At 42.3% G+C, this 20,415-nt stretch overlaps 1 protein-coding gene across 7 annotated transcripts in view; it reads right to left on the bottom strand.

Moving 5' to 3' along the window:
- The window catches only part of Ppp1r12b (protein phosphatase 1 regulatory subunit 12B), a 264,563-nt gene extending 248,965 nt beyond the window's left edge, over window positions 1-15,598 (bottom strand). For all 7 annotated transcript variants that reach the window (XR_003849129.1, XM_029562176.1, XM_029562177.1 and 4 more), the window contains exon 1: window positions 15,156-15,598. Coding sequence is in view for 6 of the 7 variants with exons in the window: in XM_029562176.1 (XP_029418036.1) it covers window positions 15,156-15,446 (291 nt within the window). In the remaining variant the exon portion in view is untranslated. The remainder of the gene's footprint in view (window positions 1-15,155) is intronic.
- Window positions 15,599-20,415: the final 4,817 nt, after the last annotated feature.

Below are 20,415 nucleotides of genomic sequence, written 5' to 3'. Positions count from 1 at the left end.
ACAAAAGGGGGCTGGTGTACACCTTTAATCCCAGCACTTGCGAGGCAGAGGCAGGCAGCTCTCTTGTGAGTTGAGACTAGCCTGGTCTACGTAGTGAGTTCCTGACCAGCTGGGGCTACAGGGAGACCCTGTCTCAAAAATACAAAAAAAAAAAAAGATAAAAAATAAAATCTCTGTGTCCGCCCCCCTGCAAAAAAAATTTAGTCAAATTCATTACAACTTGAGATCTAAACAATTTTTAAATTCAAAAGCAGGGGGAGGAGGCTGGAGAGACTGCTTAGTGGTTAAGAGCACTGGCTGCTCTTGCAGAGGTCCCCAGTTGGGTTCCAACCACCCACATGGCGGCTAAAAACCATCCGTACTCCAGCTCCAGGGGGTCCAACACCCTCTTCTGGTCTCCTCAGGCATTACACAACACAAGTGCACTTACATACATAAAAATAAATTTCAAAAAATTTAAGTGGAAAATATCGACATATTTATATACACACAACAACAAAAAGACAAAAACTGAGCAAGCTATGAATTAGTAATCCATATTAGCTTTCAATTCCATATCCAACATACAATTCTGGGTCAAGATCATTAATTTAGCTTTTTATTACTGTGTTGAGCCATGAAAGATCTATAAAAGATTACCAAGCCCTCATTTTTATCATCTTTAGGTAGAGATAAATGATAATTTTCATCCACAAACATAGAAACAGCATCCCTCTCACTACTCAGAATGCCAGATTTTTTAAAAATTACTATGTAAAGCTGGACATGGTGGTATGCATCTATAATCCAAGTACTAGAAAGATGAGGCAGGAGGATTCAAGGTGCTAGGTGGGTAAGATGGCTCAGTGGTAAAGGCACCTGACACTAAGCCTTACAACCTAAATTCAACCCCAGGACCCATATAGTGGAAGGGGAGAACCAACCCCACAAGTTATACTCTGACCTACACACTGGCACTGTGGCACACAGGTGCATACACACACACACATTAAATAAATAAATAAATAAATAAATAAATAAATAAAATGTAATTTTAAAAAGAAAACGTTCAAGGTCATCCTCAGCTACATAATGAGTTTGAAGCCAACCTAAGAGATTGTCTCAAAACAATAACTAAATAGGGACCAGTGAGATGGCTCAGCAGGTAAGAGCACCTGCTGTGAAAGCCTGACAACTTAAGTTCAATTTCCAGAACCCACAATGGAAGGAAAAAACTGACTCTCACCCCCACACGTCATGGCACATAAGCCCCCCACCTACGCATACATCATACACACACACAATACTAATACTACTAATATATAAAATTAAAGAATAATAGTAATAAGCCGGGCATGGTGGTACATGCCTTTAACCCCAGCACTTGGGAGGCAGAGGCAGGCAGATCTCTGTGAGTTTGAGGCTAGCCTGGTCTACATAGTGAGTTCCAGGACAGCTGGGGCTACAAGGAACCCCTGTTTCAAAAAAAAAAGACCAAAAAAAAAAAATAGTAATAAAAGAAAACAAGAACTATGTAGCCAATTTCCTATATAAATGATGTTAGAACCAAACTTTTGGGGACCCTTCTCAAAATTCACTTAGTTTCTAAAATGTATCTACTGCTAAGCCAAAAAGTAACAAGAAGCACAGCACCAGGCAAAAGTCAACACTAAATAAGTAAAGGAGAGAACTTGTTAGTGGCAAAGGAAGCTGTTGGCCTGACCTACCTAGACTGCTCCCTCCAGGCTGCCTTCCAGGGAAGGCACTGCTGAGTGGGAGGTGGGCACTCTTGAGTGGGGGACAAGGCAGGCCAGCTGGGAAGACTCTAATCAACACAATTAATCAGCCTAGCAATGCTAGGAATATAATCTCACTGCACCTCCATCAGCTTTAATATTCTAAACATTCTTAATGTAACCAATAATGAAGGGGTTGGGGATTTAGCTCAGTGGTAGAGCGCTTGCCTAGCAAGCACAAGGCCCTGGGTTCAGTTCTCAGCTCTGAAAAAAAGAAAAAAAGAAAAAGACAAAATAACAAAAAAGACCAAAAAAAAAAAAACAAGGCAACTAACCAATAATAAAACCATTGTAACTAGCTAGAAATCATCTTTCAAGGAATCTTGTCACACATTTTGGGGGGCTATGCTAGATAGTTTTAGTTGTCAATTTGACATATCTGGTTTGAAGGAATTGGGGAATTTCCTCCATTGGACTAGCCTGTGGGCCATGTCTGTGGAGTATTTTCTTGATTTTTGAGTGATGTGAGAGGGCTCAGCCCACTGTGGGCAGTGTTACCCCTGGGCAGGTTGTTCTGTATTGTATAAGGAAAGCAGACTGAGCATGGGCCAGGGGAGCAAGCCAGTAAGTAGCTTCCTCCATGGCCTATGCTCCTGCTTCCAGGTTCCTGCCCTGAGTTCCTACCTTGGGCTCCATAGTGATGAACTATGACCCAGGAGATGTAAGCTAAATAAACCCTTTCCTCCCCAAGTTGGTATTGGTCTAGGTATTTTGTTACAGCAATTGAAAAAAAAAAAAAAAAAAACTAGAACAGGGGCCTAATTTAAATTACATTCATATTGGTAAGATATCTACTTTTTTCCAGAAGTCAACAGAAAGACTGATTTACAGGATAAAAACATTTTATTGAACCTGTATAAAGTCTTTTATTACCCCACCCTTCTGGAGGTCAGAAATCTGAAATCAGTCTCAGTGATTTGAATTAAAATTTGCTGGTTTCTGAAACAGACAAGGTGGCTCATGCCTGTAATCCCAGCACTTGGGAGGTAGGAGGAGGAGGATCAGGAATTTGAGGTCATTCTCAGCTACATGGCAAGTTCAAAAACAGACGGGTCTACACGAGATCCTGTCTCAAAGAAGCAAAAACGGGCTGGAGAGATGGTGAGGGTGGTTAAGAGCACATACTACTCTTGCAGAGGATCTGAGTTCAGTTCCCAGCACCCATGTTGGGCATCTGTAACTCCAGCTCCAGGGATATCCAATGACTCTGGCATCTGCAGGTACCTGCAATGCACAATACCCACACACATATTCCTAATTTTTGTTTCTTTAGTTTTTTATTTTGTTTTGAGACCTGCCGCCCCTGCTGTCCAGGAACTTGCTCATAGAAATCTGCCTGCCTCTGCCTCCCAAATGCTGGGATTAAAGGAGTGCCATCAGCCCAGCTATATACACATAATTTAAAAAAATAAATCTTAAAAAAGAAAAAATATTTTTAAATATTTTATTTTTTTATGTGTATGTATGTATTGCCTGCATGTAGGTAAGTGCACCCATGTTGTGCAATACCCGTGGAAGACAGAAGAGGCTGTTGGATCCCCTAAAACTGGAGTTACAGACAGTTGTTAGCTGCCATGTGGGTGCTGGCATTCAAACCCAGGTCTCTGCAAGAACAGTCAGTGTTCTTAACCACTGAACCATCTCTCCAGCCCCAGACAAAATATTTTTAATAATTCATTTTAAAGATTAAAATAAAAATGGTTGACTCCTTCCAGAGACTCTGAAGGAGAATCTTCTTCTCTGCCTTTCTTGGCTTCTATAGGCTACCTTCATTCCTTGGCTCACTGCCCCATCCTCAGAATGTTCCCAGGCTTTTGATTCTTTCTTCAAATTTCCTACTAATTAGTATATTCCCCTGCCGTCCCTCTTCCTTTTCAAAAAATAATGTTCAGTGTATATATTCATTGTACATGATACTGTGTCACATTTCATGTAAGTACATACTATGCACTGAGCTGCCTTCCTCTTACAAGGTCCCTTGTTCACTGGGGTAAGCAGGCTACTCTTCCCATCTCAGGACCCTTATTTCAATCACATCTGCAAAATCTTTTACCATGAAGGATAAAACATTCATGGGGAGGACAGTGACATCTTTGGGGAAGCCTCTCTCTGTCAGCTCCAAGTTGCATATCTGCATCTTCTGTCTACCACTGAATTATCTCTGTGTGTATTTTTCTCCCATCTGCCATATTCACTGCTTCAACTTCTCCCCTCCCCTCCGCCCCCCTCAAAGCTTAGGGCCTCCTGCATACTAAGTAGATACTCAGTATCACTGAAATACACCCCAGCCTTCTTTTTTTTCTTTTGGGACAAGAGTCTCAATAAATTGCCCAGGCTAACTTTGGACTCACTCTGTGGCTCAGCCAGGCCTTGAACTTCAATCCTACTGCCTCCACCTCCAAGTAGCTGAGATTACAGGCCTGCACCGCCACCATTTAAACATTAGGAAACAAGCCCGGAGAAGAGAGACTTATATACTTTATGGGCCATTTCTACTTCTGTCTTTAGACAACCACAGTCCAGTAATGCAGTGATGCAATGAATTCTGTTTCTGCCCAACTATCACAATTCTTTCAGACTCAGGGGTTAGAACTATGTTACCTTTTTTTTTTTTTAACTCTTATAATTACTCACCTAGCAAGTTCTTTCATTCTGTCCCTGATTTTCAGTTTGAAATCTGAGGCTTTGGTGTATAAAGTCCCTGCTTGAGATCACAAAAGCTCTCTACCAAGAGAGTTCACCAAACCTCCTGGGCTCTATGTTTGATGTTCAAAGACCTCTAGGACTGGCATTTCCCACTCTTGTGTCCAACCCACCAAACACCTCCATTATGATTCCCCAGTGCATCTTGCTTACACACCACCCTCATTCCAATACTTTGCCCCATGGCTCTACTGTTACAGACTACCTTAATAAGGTCCTCCACTTCGGAGTACATTCTTGCCTACATATTCTAAAACTTACCATTCTAAGAACTTGGGGTCTTTTCTTTATCTGCTTCCAAAATAGGCTATTGGTTCTCTGAGGGCAGAATTTGATATACATGTATATGTATATACATATCTATATATCTACACACACACACACACACACACACACACACACACACAGAGTCTACCATCAGGAATTCATTCAATACTAGTTATAAATTAAGAATCTAAAAAAAGCTCAAGCCAGGCATGGTGGCACACACCTGTAGTCCCAGGACTTGGGAGGCAGAGGCAGGTGGATCTCTGTGAGTTCAAGCCCAGCCTGGTCTACATAGTGAGCTCCAGGCCAGCCGGGGCTACTAGGAAACCCTGTTTCAAAAAAAAAAAAAAAAAAAATCTAATAAAAGCTCTAATAAAAAAACAATCTTGTGGGGTGTAGTGGTACATGGGGCTTTAATCCCAGCACTCAGGAGGCAGAGGCCAGCAGATCTCTGTGAATTTGAGGCCAGCCTTGTTTATACAGCAAGCTCCAGGCCAGCCGGGGCTACATAGTAAGACCTTGTCATGGAAAAATAAACAAAAAATAAAATAATCTTGGTACATATGTGTGGTGGTTTGAATGAGAATGTCCCCCATAGGTTCCAAGTATTCTGACATTTTTGTCCCCAGTTGGTGGTACTGCTTTGGGAGGTCTTAGAAGGTGTGGCCTTGCTAGAGGAAGCCTGGGGGCAGGCTTACAGAGTTCTTAAACCTTGCCAAATCTTAAGTCACTCTCCAGTTTCCCATGCCTGCTTAAGATGTGAGTGCTGGGGCTGGAAAGATGACTCAGCGGTTAAGAACACTGGTGGTTCTTGCAGAAGACCTGGGTTTGAATCCCCGCACCCACATTGCAGCTAACAACTGTCTGTAACTCCAGTCCCAGGGGATTCTGACAGCCTCTCCTGACTTTTGCGGGCATTGCACGACATGGGTGCACTTACCTACATGCAGGCAATACACGCATACACATAAAATTAAAAAAATTTTTTAAAAAAGATGTGAGTGCTTAGCTTCTGCTCCTCCTCCAGCCACCTCTGCCACCATGCCTCCCCACCATGATGGACTCTTGGTCCCTTTGGAACCGTAAGCTAAATAAGCTCTTCCTTTTAAAATTTCCCTTAGTCATGGTGTTTCTATTACAGCAACAGGAAAGTGACTAATGCAATATGCAAAGATTAAAGTATATAAAACTTTACTCTCATCATATTCAATGGTATAGGAAAAAGATTACAGGGGAAATAAGTCAGAAGAATGTATGATCCTAGCTATATAAACATATTATTTACACATATATTCAGTATAATGAACATTTAGAGGGAAAACCCTGAAAGGAATACACTAAAATATTACTAGTACTCACCTCTAACCAACCTGATTTTGAGTCACTCTAAATTTTTTCTTTATACTTTTTTTTTCTCTTTTTTGAGACAGGGTCTCCCTGTTGTCCCAGCTGGCCTGCAACTCAGAGAGATCCACCTGCCTCTGCCTCCTGAGTGATGGGATTAAAGGTGTGTGCCACTACACCCGGCCTTATACTTTTTTTTTCTTTTTAAAAGAGAAGATTTCTTTATGTAGCCCAAGCTAGGCTCAAACTCAAGATAGTCCTACTTCAGCTTCCTGAATGCTGGGACTATAGATATGTTCTACAATGTCCAGCTTTGGAAAAAAAAGAAAAAAAAGAGGCAATATAACACAATATATACTAATAATGCATTAAAAGAATGGGCTTTACAGCCAAGACTGCCTGGACACAAATTCTGACTGCTATTTATCCTATGGCCTTGAGCAGAGTCTGCTTCCCATCTCTGTAAAACCCACATGATGATACAAGTCCCATCTCCTGAGGGTTTTCTTGAACAGTACATATGAGTTAATACACTGGAAGTACTTAGTCCTGCAGCAATATCATCGCCAAAGCAGCTGCTACTGTTATTTCTAAGACACTTAATAAACATATTACTAGAAAAGTATGAAAATGGCTTTAAGCTAGGCCTGGTGGCACATGCCTGTAACATCAGCACTCAGGAAGCTGAGGGTGGAGGCAGGATAGTGTAACCAACCTGAGCCACATAGCAAGTGTTACGGGTCTGCAATTGAACAAAGTCACCAATACCACTTTGGTAGAAAGTAGCAAGGCAAGAGTTTATTACAACCGGCCAGGCTGTGTATCTTGGGAAGAGAAGCAACCCAGAACAATGGCTGGCCAGGGTTTTTATAGGATTACAGAAAGCACTGTTCAAACAGAACATCTGTAAGCCAATCAGGTTTGCACAGCAGAATTTGAATTCACCAATCAACAGCCTGTAACTGCATGGGCAAGCAAAGCAAGTGTACAGAAGCAAGATAAGCAGTTAGCCTTAAGAGTAGAACATTCTGCAGTTTAGTGGTATCTCAGAACTCACAGACACAGTCCTTTCTGGGGAATTTACAGGTATCAGGCAGAGGTCAGCCCCTCCTAATTGTCTTAAAGGAAGATGGGGGCAGGGAGGAACTCATGTTAGGACCCTGAGATAGACTGTCTTAAAAAAAAAAAAAAAAGCCAGTATTAGTCCAAGCACTTGGGAGGCAGATCTCTGTGAGTTCAAGGCCAGCCTGGTCTATATAGTGAGTTCTAGGCCAGCTGAGGCTACAGGGAAACCCTGTCTCAGGCAAGGATGTTAGGAACTGAATGGTTTATGTATCTTCCTAATTCATATGCTGAAATCCTAATATCGAGGCAGGGGAGGAAGGGAGAGAGGGAGGGAGAATTTAACCTTGCTCTCTCTGTGAAGATCCAGCTAAAAGACACTTGCGTGGTGGTGCACACCTTTAATCCCAACACTTAGGAGGCAGAGGCAGGCAGATCACTGTGAGATCGAGGCCAGCCTGGTCTACATGAGTTCCAGGTCAGCTGCAGCTGCAGGGAGACCCTTATTCAAAAAGACCAAAAGATATATGCCTGTAACTAGAAAGAGAAGCCTCACCAAGAACTCTGCTGGCACCCCAACATTAAACTTCTATACTGCAGAGCTGGGAGAAATGAATGCTTGTTGTTTACTAGGTTATGGTACTTGGTTAAAGCAACCCAAGCCAAGCAAGACAAGAATGCAAAGCAACTTGAATTCTTGCATTGCTGTCTGGGATACAAAAGAGTAGAGCCACTCTGAAAAACTACATGGCAGTTTCTTTTTTCAATATTTTTTACTTATTGCTTTTATTTTATGTGTATGGGTGTATTGCCTGCATGTAGGTAGATGGACCCGTGTCATGTAATGCCCTCAGAGGTCAGAAGAAGACGTTGGATCCCTTGGAACTAGAGTTACAGACGGCTATTAGCTGCCATGTGGGTGCTGAGAATCGAACTCAGATCCTCTGCAAGGCTAGTCAGTGCTCGTAATTGCTGAGCCATCTCTCCAACCCGGCAGTTTCTCATAAAGCTAACATTGGTTGCCACAGAGCTGTTACTTCATTCCTGGGGGTTTTAAGTTTTTGGGTTTTTTATTTATATTTTATTATTTTTATTATTTTATGTGCATGAGTGTATTGCCTGCATGTATGTGAGTGCACCAATGTCATGCAATGCTGCAGACGTCAGAAGAGGGCTTCAGATTCCCCTGGAACTGGAGTTAAGTATGGTTCATAGCCACCAGAATCGAACCCGGGTCCTCTGCAAGAGCAGTTGGCACTCTTAACCTCTGAGCCATCTCTCCAGCCCCGTTTTTGGTTTTTTAAAAAATATTTTATTATTTTTATTTTATGTGTATGACTGTACTGCCTGCATATATGTAAGTGTATCCATGTCATGCAATGCCTGAGGAGGTCAGAAGGCGGCTTCGGGTCCCCAGGAACTGGTGTTACAGATGGTTGTTAGCCACCATGTGGGCGCTGGGACTCAAACCCGGGTCCTCTCAAAAGGCTTCACTTGGTCTTATCCACGGAGCCATCTGTCCAACTCCAGCGTTCTTATTTTTGACAGGACCTGTGAAATCCGGTAGGGAGCCAGTCAGTTCGGATCGTTCTGATTAATAGCAGGTCGTGATTTGAGACAGCATACAAATGCAAGGCATTAGGAAACAAAGACAGGAATTTTACAGAGCAGAAAAGGAATGGTTGCAAGTAAAGGGATTTTGGTAAGAGAGAGACTTAAGATCCCCACCCACAAAGTCAGACTAGCTGAGCAGGGGCCAGGGGAGCAAGCCAGTAAGCAGCATTCCTCCATGGCTTGTGCTCCAGCTCCTGCTTCCAGGTTCCTGTCCTGAGCTCCTGCCTTGGGCTCCCTGATGAACTGTGACCTGGGAGATGTAAGCTGAATAAACCCTTTCCTCCCCAAGTTGGTATTGGTCAGAGTATTTTGTCACAGCAATGAAGAAACAAACCAGGACAGGCTGTCATGAGCTGGGGTTAATAAAAGAGGTCTGTCTACAAAGGAACACATAGAAATTAAGAGGGTAGGATATTCCTCCCTTGGAGATTCCTGCTCTTGGAGTTCTTTTTCACTTTTCCTTAATAAATCTATATTCACTCCATTAAGGAAGGGAGGAAGGAAGAGAGGAATTGTGGGGGTAATGGTAGTAGTCTATATCCTGATTATGGTGGAGGCTATACACCTGTGTCAAAACTCATGGAACTCTACATTAAAGGGTGAATTTCACAATCTATAAAATTTATCTTAGTCCAAGCAAGATAGCATATACATATAATCCTAGAAGTCAAAAGAGGCTGAGTTACAAAGATAGCAAGTTCAAGGTCATCCTAAAGATATATGATGAGACCCTGCAAACAATAGCAATTTGATTTATTGTTACTAAAATTGGAAATAACCTCTATGTCTTAAAAAATACACACAAATTTTAAAATATTTTAAAATGGGGATAGCAAGATGGCTCAGCAGGCAAAGATGCTTACTGCTGAGGCTGACGACCTGAGTTCAGTCCTGGGACCCACATCGTAGGGGCATAGAACCAACTTCCTGAAAGTTGTCCTCTGACTTCCAAACGCACCTCTCCACACATGTGCATGCACATACTAATGAAGGAAGGAAGGAAGGGAAGGAGGGGTAAGAGAGAAGAGGGATGTGAATAAGAATGAATAAAAAGAACTACAAGGAGAAATTTGGCTAGGGAACAAATGAAAGTCAACTGCATGTGTACTTCTAAAAACTATATAATGTTCAAATGTGGCTGAGGCTTATAAAGGCATGGAAACTTGGTGCTGACACATGGCAGGAGGCCAAATGCTCAACACAGTCTGATGCATCATATTAAACAACTTAACTGGGAATGCTACTAAAATGATGCAGGATGAACGACAGGGCTACAGATACAATCATGAAGAAGCCAACAGAATTTTCAGAGTCCCATACTGCCACACATCCCGACACTAAGCAGAATAAATCAATACTCGGGCTAATGCAACTTCACAGGTGGAAGGAACCATGAGAGAAATAAGTAATAAACTGGAATAAAAGAGGGAGGACTAGAAGACAAATTTATTTTTACACATAAGTTAGCACACAACATACTCGTTTCTATTGAACTGAATGCACTGTCATCTTTGTCTTGTTTCCTGATGAATATAAATTGGTCACCTATCTATCCTCTCCTCGTCTTCCCCATTCCTCACTTCTCTTCCAGAGAAACATGCCATTGCCATTTTAACTTCTCTAAAGTTATAGATCAGGCTGAAGCAGTTCTAAAATGACAGGAGTAGCTGGCATTGCAGCACATACTTGGAATTCCAGCACTCAAGAAGCAGGAAGATTCAGAAATCTAAGGTGACATAGGCTAATGGTGAGAGCTGTTTCAAACAAAAGAATGGTAGAAGTCTGAATTCCACTCTCTTCAGGGTCCAAATTTGGAATCTGAGACTACTGTAAATATAAGCCTCAGGCACCCAAGTCTATAATGCTGAGGACACCATGACAAGCAGTGATAATCTACCATTGAATAAGGAAATTCAACAGATACTGATAGGCATGGAATTATCAGCATGCACATTTCTTATAAAGAGTAGAAAATTTAAAAACTAGGAAACAAAGAGATGGTTAAAAACAGGTGCCAAAGAAGAAGGGTGCAAAAGACACGTGACATAAAAGCAAAAGAGGGGAAATGCAAGAGGCGGGGAGCGGGACAGGAGGCACAGCAAAAGAAAACCAACGGTTTAAAAGGACCATTATGGGGGCTGGAGAGATGGCTCAGCGGTTAAGAACACTGGTTGTTCTTGCAGAGGACCCAGCTTTGAATCCCAGCACCCACATGGCAGCTAACAACTATCCGTAACTCCAGTTCCAGGGGATCCGACAGCCTCTTCTGTCCTCCGCGGGCACTGCACAACACAGGTGCTCTTACCTACATGCAGGCAATACACTCATACACATAAAATAAAAATAATAAAAAAAAATTATAAAAGGACCATTATGAATTTATTTTAAAATATCAAAAAAGGAGCCAAATATAGTGGCACACACCTTTAATCCCAGCACTAGGAAGGTAGAGGCAGATGGATCTCTGTGAGTTACTGGCCAGCCTGGTCTACATTGTGAGCTGCAGGGCAGCCAGTGCTACAAAGTGTGACCCTGTCTCAAAAAAAACAAATACCAAACCAAACAAAAAAAAGAAAAAAAGCCATTATGATAGCTAACACTTTGTAAGCTACCTTAAAATTTAAATTTTATGTGAGGCATGGTGGCACACGCCTGTAGTCCCAGCACTTGGGAGGCAGAGGCAGGCGGATCTTTGTTAGTTCAAGGCCAGCCTGGTTCACATAATGAGTTCCAAGACAGCTGAGGCTACAGGGAGACCCTGCTTCAAAAAGACCAAAAAAAAAAAATTTAAATGTTATATAGAGAGACTGTGTGTGTGTGTGTGTGTGTGTGTGCGCGCGCACGCACGCGTGTGTGTTTGTACATAGTTTATCTTCGTTCTCAAAGCTTTCATCATTGTTGGTCTAGCCCTTGAGTACGTTATACTCCAGTAGTCTATGTCAAACATTATTAACAGGGCTCCTAGAACTTGCTGTCTTTGACTTAAGCACCTTGTGGTCTCAGCAAGAGCTCCAAAAACAGGCTTCTAAGTCAAAAGTAGTATCAAGGCACTACAACCTTCGATGCAAACTGTCTACGTGACCTTGGGAGAAGAGAAAAATTGCCCCCCCCAAAATAGTCCCTATATAGGGACTTCTTCCAACGTGTCAAAATGATAATCCATGGATGTTCAAGTGGCCATGGCCAAAACCAAGGGGAGAAGCAATTGTCCAGGTAATGCATACCATGCTTATCTAACAAATGGATAGTGTAACCAAATTGTTCACTTATATGACTCACTCTCCATTTCACAGATTAGTTGGTAGTAATAGGGGTGGCTTGGTTACTGGCAGCTCCAGTCTCACATTTTGACAATTTTGTATATACCAAAAGAAGCCATCAGATCATGGAGAAACACAATGCAGCTCTTTGTCAGTTGGATGATAAGAATTCTTAAGCCAATGAAGCCCCTTGTTCTTGATTCAAAGAGATGATTGCTCAATAGAATATGCAAGGTAAAGTGGTTGACATCTATAATCCCAGCACCTGAAAAACTGATGTAGGAAAATTGCCATGAGTTCAAGGTTAGTCTGGGCTACACAGTGGGTTTCAGGCTAGCCTGGGTTACAGTGTGAGACCCCCATCTTAAAAAAAAAAAAGCCACTTGGGGAGACAGAGACAGGTGGATCTCAGTGAGTTCAAGGCCAGCCTGGTCTACATAGTGAGTTCCAGGACAGCTGGGGCTACAGGGAGAACCTGTCTCAAAAAGACAAAAAAAAAAAAAAAATCGCAAAAATAATAACAGAAGGTGATGTCAAATTTTTGAGCAGCCTAATCTTTAACTGACTTGTCTAATACTGAGTATATTTATCCAATTTAACACATTGCCAACCCTATAAATGTGAGGAATTCCTCTAGAATATTTGTATATACAAAACAAAAAAAATATCCATAGCTATCATCCCCTTCCTCTCCTACTTCAAGAGATTACTGTGAAGAATACATTAACTGAGAGACATTGCACTTTACAATCTGGGGTGTCAGTAAAGACAAAAGAAGAGGCACCAGGGTAATCAGTTTCATGATAAGGGCTCAGAAAGAAAAGGGGAAACAGTTAACTCAAAAGGGACGGAGACCTATTAATGAATGACTTCTCAGGCTGTGAGACTGAGGCCAGCCTGGTCTAATTGCAAGTCCCAGGCCAGCTGGACTACAGGGAGACCCTGTCTCAAAAAGACAAAAAGACAGAAAAAAAAAAAAGGGCTTGTCTTTGTGCACCTGTAATGCCAGTGCAGTGGAGGCTGAGACAGGAGGATTCATGGGTCTTGCGAGCCAATGGGTAGAGCTGAATCTATGGCCTCCTGGTTCAGTAAGACAGCCTGTCTCAAAAAATAAGGTGGAGAAGTTGGTCCTTGCTGCTCTAGTAAAGGACCTGGGTTCAGGTCCTTGCACCCACATCAAAGAGTTCACAACTGCCTGTAACTTTAATTCCAGGGGATCTAACACCCTCTTCTAGCCTCCTAGGACACCTGCACACTCACAGTGCACATACATATACATGACATTCCACACCGTGTTCTGGCACGTAAGAGACAGAACTCACATATACACATACTCACACACACACACACACACACACACACACACACAAATTTAAAAATTTTTTAAACTAAGGTAGAAGGCTGGAGATGCAGCTCAGTTGGTAGAGTATTTGCCTAGCATGAAGCCCTGCATTCAATTCCCAGCACTGCATAAAATTAGGAATAGCAGGGGGCTGGTGAGATGGCTCAGTGGTAAAGAACACTGGCTGCTCTTGCAGAGGACCTGGGTTTGGTTCCCAGCACCCATGTGGCAGCTAACAACTGTCTGTAATTCCAGTTCCAGGGGATCCAATGCCCTCTTCTGAGTTCTCTGAATAGTGGACCACTTACATACATGCAGGCAAAACACACATTTATACACATAAAATTTTAAAGATTCACATAAGGTGAAACATGCAAAATCATTCCTAAACAGCAAGGCACTATACAAATATTGGTTGCTACTTTAGATGGGCACTGGATAAAATAGGGTAAAAGGAGAAGTTTCTTCTACATGAAGAGAGCAATCAGAACAATTTTAAACTGCTAGCTAAATATATTTAGGGAAGTGGCTTAACATAAACTTGAATTATTATTTTAAAGTAGATTCTTACACATAAAGCAACAGAAAAATAAGAAAGAGGGCTTAGGATGTGGCTCGGTTGGTAAAGTGCTTACTTGGCATGTACAAAGTTCTGGGTTCAAATCCCAAGCACTGCGTAAACTGGGCATCATGGTGCATACCTATAATTCCAGCGCAGGGGAAGGGGATGTAGCAGGATCAGGAGAAATTTAAGCCCATCCTCAGCTACCTGGTGAGGAAAATGAGTGATAAGATTTTAAAAAAGAAATGCTAGTTCTGTTCAAAAAATAAACATTTGAATGAATTTTAGCTGGAGTAATCAGACAGAAGAGGATGGATGGAGGGAGGGAGGGAGGGAGGGAGGGAGGGAGTAGGTGCCCAGCTCTCAGCTTACCAAAATAACTGATAAAGTTCAACTGGGGAGAGAGGGTGGAGTTACTTATGACAGTCAGTATAGGGAGAATAGCATTGCATAAGAGAAGTAAAGGTGTTATTATGGAGCACAGAGGCCTCAGGACCTGCAATCGATAGATAGATAGATAGATAGATAGATAGATAGATAGATAATCACTTCCCTTTTTTTAAAAGATAGTCTTTCTACAGAGGGCATTAGAAATAAAAATTGAAAGAATATTCCCTAAGTATCAAACAGAAGTGATTCTGTCCTTGAGATTAAATAGCAATGCTGTAATAAGACCCATAACGATGAGGTCAAGTGTGTTCCAAAAGCTATGGTGGGAGAAGATAAACTACAAATCAGCAAATCAAATGTGTCTGTTTGTCTTAATACAATAGAGGGATTTACTCCCTAACTGACCCAAGACATTCCATAACGGGGTCACACAAACAGAAAACTGAATTTTCTGAAAGGGTATCACACTAATGATGCTAACTAAGCATATTAGTGGCACAGTGTACAGGCACGAGACAGAATTGAAGGCGACTAATCTACAGGGATACCACCAAGGATCAAATCACCAGTCACCATGACAACCCAAGTAGGTGGAGGGAAATACAAACACTGACTAGGCATGGGGTGACACCACTCCTTCAGGTAAAGACCTTAACCCTGGGATCGGAAAGACTGAGTGAAAGAACGTGGTCAAGAATGAAAACGAGTGAGTGAAAGAAGTGGCATGGTCCAGGCAAGAGGGCTCTGCGCTGACCCTAATGCTACTCTCCGTGGGGCGGATCGCAGAGCCACAGGCTGGGCGGTAGGAGACTCAGGACCACCGAAAGGAGTTCTACCTGGTGCAGGGCTGTCAAGCCGTCCACGTTGACCGTGTTGATGTCGGCACCTCTTGCCAGAAGCTTTTTCACCTCGTCCGTGTCCCCGCTAGAGCAGGCAGCCAGAAAGACTGCGCCGTCCTCGAAGCGGACCCGGGGGCTCCGGCGCCTGGTTTGCAGCTGCCGCCCCGCGCCCTGGCGCTCGGCGGACTCCTGCTCAGTCAGGGAACCTCGCCAGCGCCTCAGCTGCTCAGCCCGCCGCGCTCGCGCCGACTCTGCTCGCTTCCCTCCAAGGTGCTCCAGCTCCGCCATGGCTCGAGCCTCAGCAGCTGTTGCCGAAACTACCACCACCAGACTGCTGGTAGGCTGGTGTGGCCGCTGCCGCCTCCCTAAGAGGGCTTCAGCCAGGAACAGAAGGCGGAGGACCCCGCGCCGCCATCTTTACTCCTCCTGCCAGAGGCCCGCCCACACCGCTCCTTCAGTTTCAGCACGCAGGCGCTGCCCAAGCCCCTTGTCATCAAGGGACTTGTAGTAAGAGACCGCCCCTAAGGGCACGCTATGGTTGTAAGAGAACTACAAGTCCCTGGATGCATTAGAAATCAGTCAAGAACCGGCTGCACCCGTCGCCGCCGGACTTAGCGGAGTCACCTTTACCCTGAAGCTGCAACTATCTTCCCCGACCAGCGGCAGCCTCTTTCTCTAGGCATTTTGGGAGTCGTAGTTTATTGTTGTTATGACTACTAACTAATCTTAGCTCCCTGATCATCACTCTACACTTTTAGAATGAAAAAGCAGCAGTTATTATCATTATTTTCTAGACGGAAGGACTAAACATAAAGTACCAGAAAGACTAGAATTCATATCCTCGTTTAAAATTTAGAGCGTTATTGGCACTCATTAATTGCAGTATTGTGAATGTGCATGGGGAAAAGCACATATACACATACAGTATTACAAGTTTTACATAAATACTTTCAATATGACACAATCCAGTTCCAAAAAAGATTCTCAGATATTATTCCTATATAGTCCCAATTCCTATATCCCACATTCCCACTCTTTCCTGCATGTTTGAAATTTCTCATCAAAAATTTGAAATGTGAAATGATTATTATAAAGAAAAACTGTTAAATCCTGACTTGTGAACATTTGCCCATTCTTATTTTCCACTAGAATGAACCTGGAATTATACACTGAAGAAAAAGACTGGTTACAGTGGCTCACACTGGTAATTCCAGCACTAAGTAGGAGAATTGCTCTGAGTTTAAGGTAGCCTGGACTATATAGTGAGTTCCAGGTCAGCCTGGGCCATAGAATGAGACTCTGTCTCAAACCCACCCCCACCCCCCAAAAGAAGGAGGAGGAAGAAAGGAAGGAGGGAGGGAGAGAGGGAAGTATAGTCCTGGCAAGTACTTTCAGCCCTTGGAAAGTGCAGGCAGGAGAATACAAGTCCAAGGTCATCCTTTGCTACATAGGCAGTTCCAGACTGGCCTGGACTACCCTACACTCTTATCTCAATAAAATAAAAACAAAATATTTTACGAGATTTCTTGGTAGTTTGTCAACCTAAAACCTCTTATTCCAATTCAGACTCCTTGCTGATAATTAAAATTGCCCAAAGTTCCCAAGTAGAATTTTGCCTAAAGAAAAAAAGAGAAATTGTTATTAAAATAAAGTAAAAACTGGGCATGGTGGCACACACCTATAATCCTGGAGGATCAAGAGTTTGGGGCCAGCCAAAACTACATAAGGAGATGGTCTCAAATACAAACAAACAGATAAATCAGGAAAGATTACTTAACCATAAGCTTAACTCCCTTTGCAGTCCTCCTGCACTATTTTAATACTATGATCCCAGTAAGTGACAGCTGCTGAACTTTATATTTCACTACAAACGTAGTAGTCTTCTAGTAAGAATTTTAAAGGTGAGAGAAAACTTTCAAGGACCAAAAATGTTAGTTTTTGGCTATATTCTATTTAGTTTAGTTTAGTTTTGAGACAGAGTCTCTTTTACCCAGGTTGGCCAAAGATGAACTCCTGACCCTCTTGCCTCCGCCCTCCAAGTGCTGAGATTACAGGTGTGAGTCACCACTCCAGGCTATGGCTATGTTCTTTGGGGCTTTTTTCCCTTTGGCTATATTCTTTTCGCATTTCCAAACAAGAAATCTTTGCTTTCCATCATGTAATTAAGCTACAATTGGCCAAGACCAAATTCTCTTTCACTTCTTTCTCTTTCCCTTTTCTTTTTGTTTGGTGTGTTTGGTTTTTGAGGCAGGTTCTCATTCTGTAGTGTCAGACTGTCCCAGAACTCACTGTGAAACCCAAGCTAGCTTTGAACTCAGAGTGATCCTCCTGCTTCAACATCTCAAGCACTGGGATTACAGGCTTGAGTCATTAATTACATTTGTTTTTGAAGCTTAAATTGAAAAAGAATACAGCCTTGGCACTAGGGGTGTGGCTTAATTGATAGAGCGATTATCAGGCATGTACAGGGTCCTGAACTGCATAAAACTAGGTATGATTGCACATAGACATGAGTAATCCTAACACTCCAGGTGAGGCAGAAAGGTTATTTGAGGCTAGCCTGGAGGTTCCAGAAAAGAGGAAGAATACGCTCTTGTTATACTTATTGTACTTATTTTTTCTTCTCCCTTTTGAAGGTAAGAGTATAAAATTTTCTGGAGTTTTGTTTTGCTTTTTTAAATATATTTTATTTAATATTTTTATTTTATGTGTATGAGTGTATTGCCTGCATGTGTGTGAGCACACCCACATGGTGCAATGCTGTGGAGGTCAGAGGAGGGCATCGGATTCCCCTGGAACTGGAGTTAAGGACGGCTCATAGCCACCATGTGGGTGCTGGGAATCGAACCTGGGCCCTCTGCAAGAGCAGTCAGTGCTCTTAACCACTGAGCTATCTCTCCAGTCCCCTTGTTTTGTTCTTGAGACAAAGTCTCACTATGCAGTCCTGGCAGCCCTAAAACTCATTATGAAAACCAGGCTGGTGTGGAACTCACAGAGATCCACCTGCTTCTGCCCCGAGTGCTGGGATTAAAGGTATATGACACTATGCCCAGCCCTAATAAAATATTTTTAACTACAATTAAGTCCTAACAATCTTAAGTATTGCTCTAAGGAGATGATACAGTGGGTAAGAGCACTTGCTCTGCAAGCATGAGGACTTGAGTTTGAATCCCCATCATTCTTATAAAAAGCCAGGCATGACTGCATGTGCCTGTAGCCCTAACACTGAGAGACTGGTGGATCCCAATAGCTGTCTAGCCAGTCAGCCTAGCTGAAGCATTGAGTTTCTGGTTCAGTGAGAGTTCCTGTCTCAAAGCATAAGGTGGAGAGCAATAGAGAAAGACACCTGACATCCTGCTGTGGGTTCCACATGTATGCATATGTGTGCACACACCTGCACACTTACATGTACAACACACATACACCACACATATCACACACCACACACATTCATGATATAAATAGAACAGACCCACCTGTGATGTTATTGTATAAAATGAAGAACTTTTTATAAAGTAATACATTTCTATCTTCATATCTTAATTATATTACAATACTCCACTTAAAAACAACAAGAGAGGCTGGAGAGATGGCTTAGTGGTTAAGAGCATTGGTTGCTCTTGCAGAGGGCCTAGGAATCAGTTCCTAGCACCCACATGGCAGCTTAATGACTATCCCTAACTCCAGTTTCAGGTTTCTTCTGCCTCTCGGACATTGCATGTATGTGGTGTACTTGCATGCATAAAGGCAAAACATTCACACACACAAAAATAAATAGCCAGATGTGGTGGCACATGACTTTAATCCCTTTTTTAAGCATCAGGAGGCAGAGGCAGGCAGATCTCTGTGAGATGGAGGCGGGGGTCTACATAGTGAGTTCCAGGGGCTACAGGGAGACCCTGTCTTAAAAAAAACAAAAAAAAAAAGAAAAAAAAAGAAAGTCACATCTGTTAGGACACACAGTTTAGGACAATCTTTCATCCTGGCCTCCAGTTAATATATCTCCCTCTGGTGGACAAATGGGAACTGTACCCCTCGATGGAGTCCTTTTTCTGTCTTTTCCTTCCATTTCTTCTTTTCCCTCTTCCTTACTCCTTTCCTTTCCTTTATCCAAACTATAGTTGATCCTTTCCATCAAACTGAATATACTTTTTGCTTTTTGGAAGAGGCATACTTATTCTATTTTTCAGGGACCCATCCAAGGATGTAATCAATTTCAGTTCTGAAGACAAAGCTGAGATATAGTCACAATTGGAGTAGGAAGACTAGGAAAAGACATTGAAAAGATTAAATATCAGAAAATAGGGGAATGTGGGACATGGATGGGGGCAGGGGTCTAAATTTCATTAAGAACTGTTGTATGAAATGTACAAAAGCACAATAAAATACTTTTTTAAAATATCAGAAAATATCTGTAGCAAAATGAGCACCAACTCCCAAATGATAACAGAAAATACTGCACTGAGTAAATTCTAACAATAAATGTAAAATCTCAACAACTATTTGAAAATCAGACTGGACAGTTATAGTTATATATTCCTTTTGTTTCATAATTTTATGTTTTGTAATAATTCATAAGGTATTCTAGTTCGTTCAATCCTACAGCTAAGTGAGAACCCTGAGTAGAATCATAGCCAAGTCCTAGTGAATGTGTGGGTCTCTAGAAGACAAAACGCACCATGCAGCAGTCATGGGAAGCCAGTTGCTACTTATGATCAGTTTGAACTAATGTAGAAATCACTGCAGTAGCCAAAATTATATTGGCTTAGAAGTCTAGAAAGAGGGGCTGGAGAGATGACTCAGCTGTTAAGAGCACTGGTTGCTCTTGCAAGAGGACCAGAGATCGGATCCCAGCATCCACATGGCAGCTAACAACAATCAATAACTCCAGTTCTAGGGGATTTGACATATTCTTCTGGCTCCTTCTGATCTCTGTGGGCATTGCATATACATGGTGCATATATATATATATATATATATATATATGCAGGCAAAACACTCATAAACATAAAATAAAGATTAGAAAATTCTAAAAAGAAGTCTAGAAAGAGACCGATTGCTGTTTCTGTCACCATTCTCTGAAGCTGCACAACAAACTAAAAGCAATAACAGTAACAGAGGGAGGATGATTGGTAGGTTGATTTTTTATCTCACTCACAGGATTCCCATAGTGTAGTCAAGTTCCTGTGCTGTTGTCTCAGGTCTGAGCTATCTTTGTCTTACAAGTATTCATCTTTGGCACAGGCAGCTTTGAGAA

This window comes from Nannospalax galili, unplaced genomic scaffold (assembly GCF_000622305.1).
Source record: "Nannospalax galili isolate Female #2095 unplaced genomic scaffold, S.galili_v1.0 scaffold113, whole genome shotgun sequence".
NCBI lineage: Eukaryota > Metazoa > Chordata > Mammalia > Rodentia > Spalacidae > Nannospalax > Nannospalax galili.
Note: the sequence above shows the minus strand (reverse complement) of the source record. Positions and strands in the feature narration are given on the sequence as shown.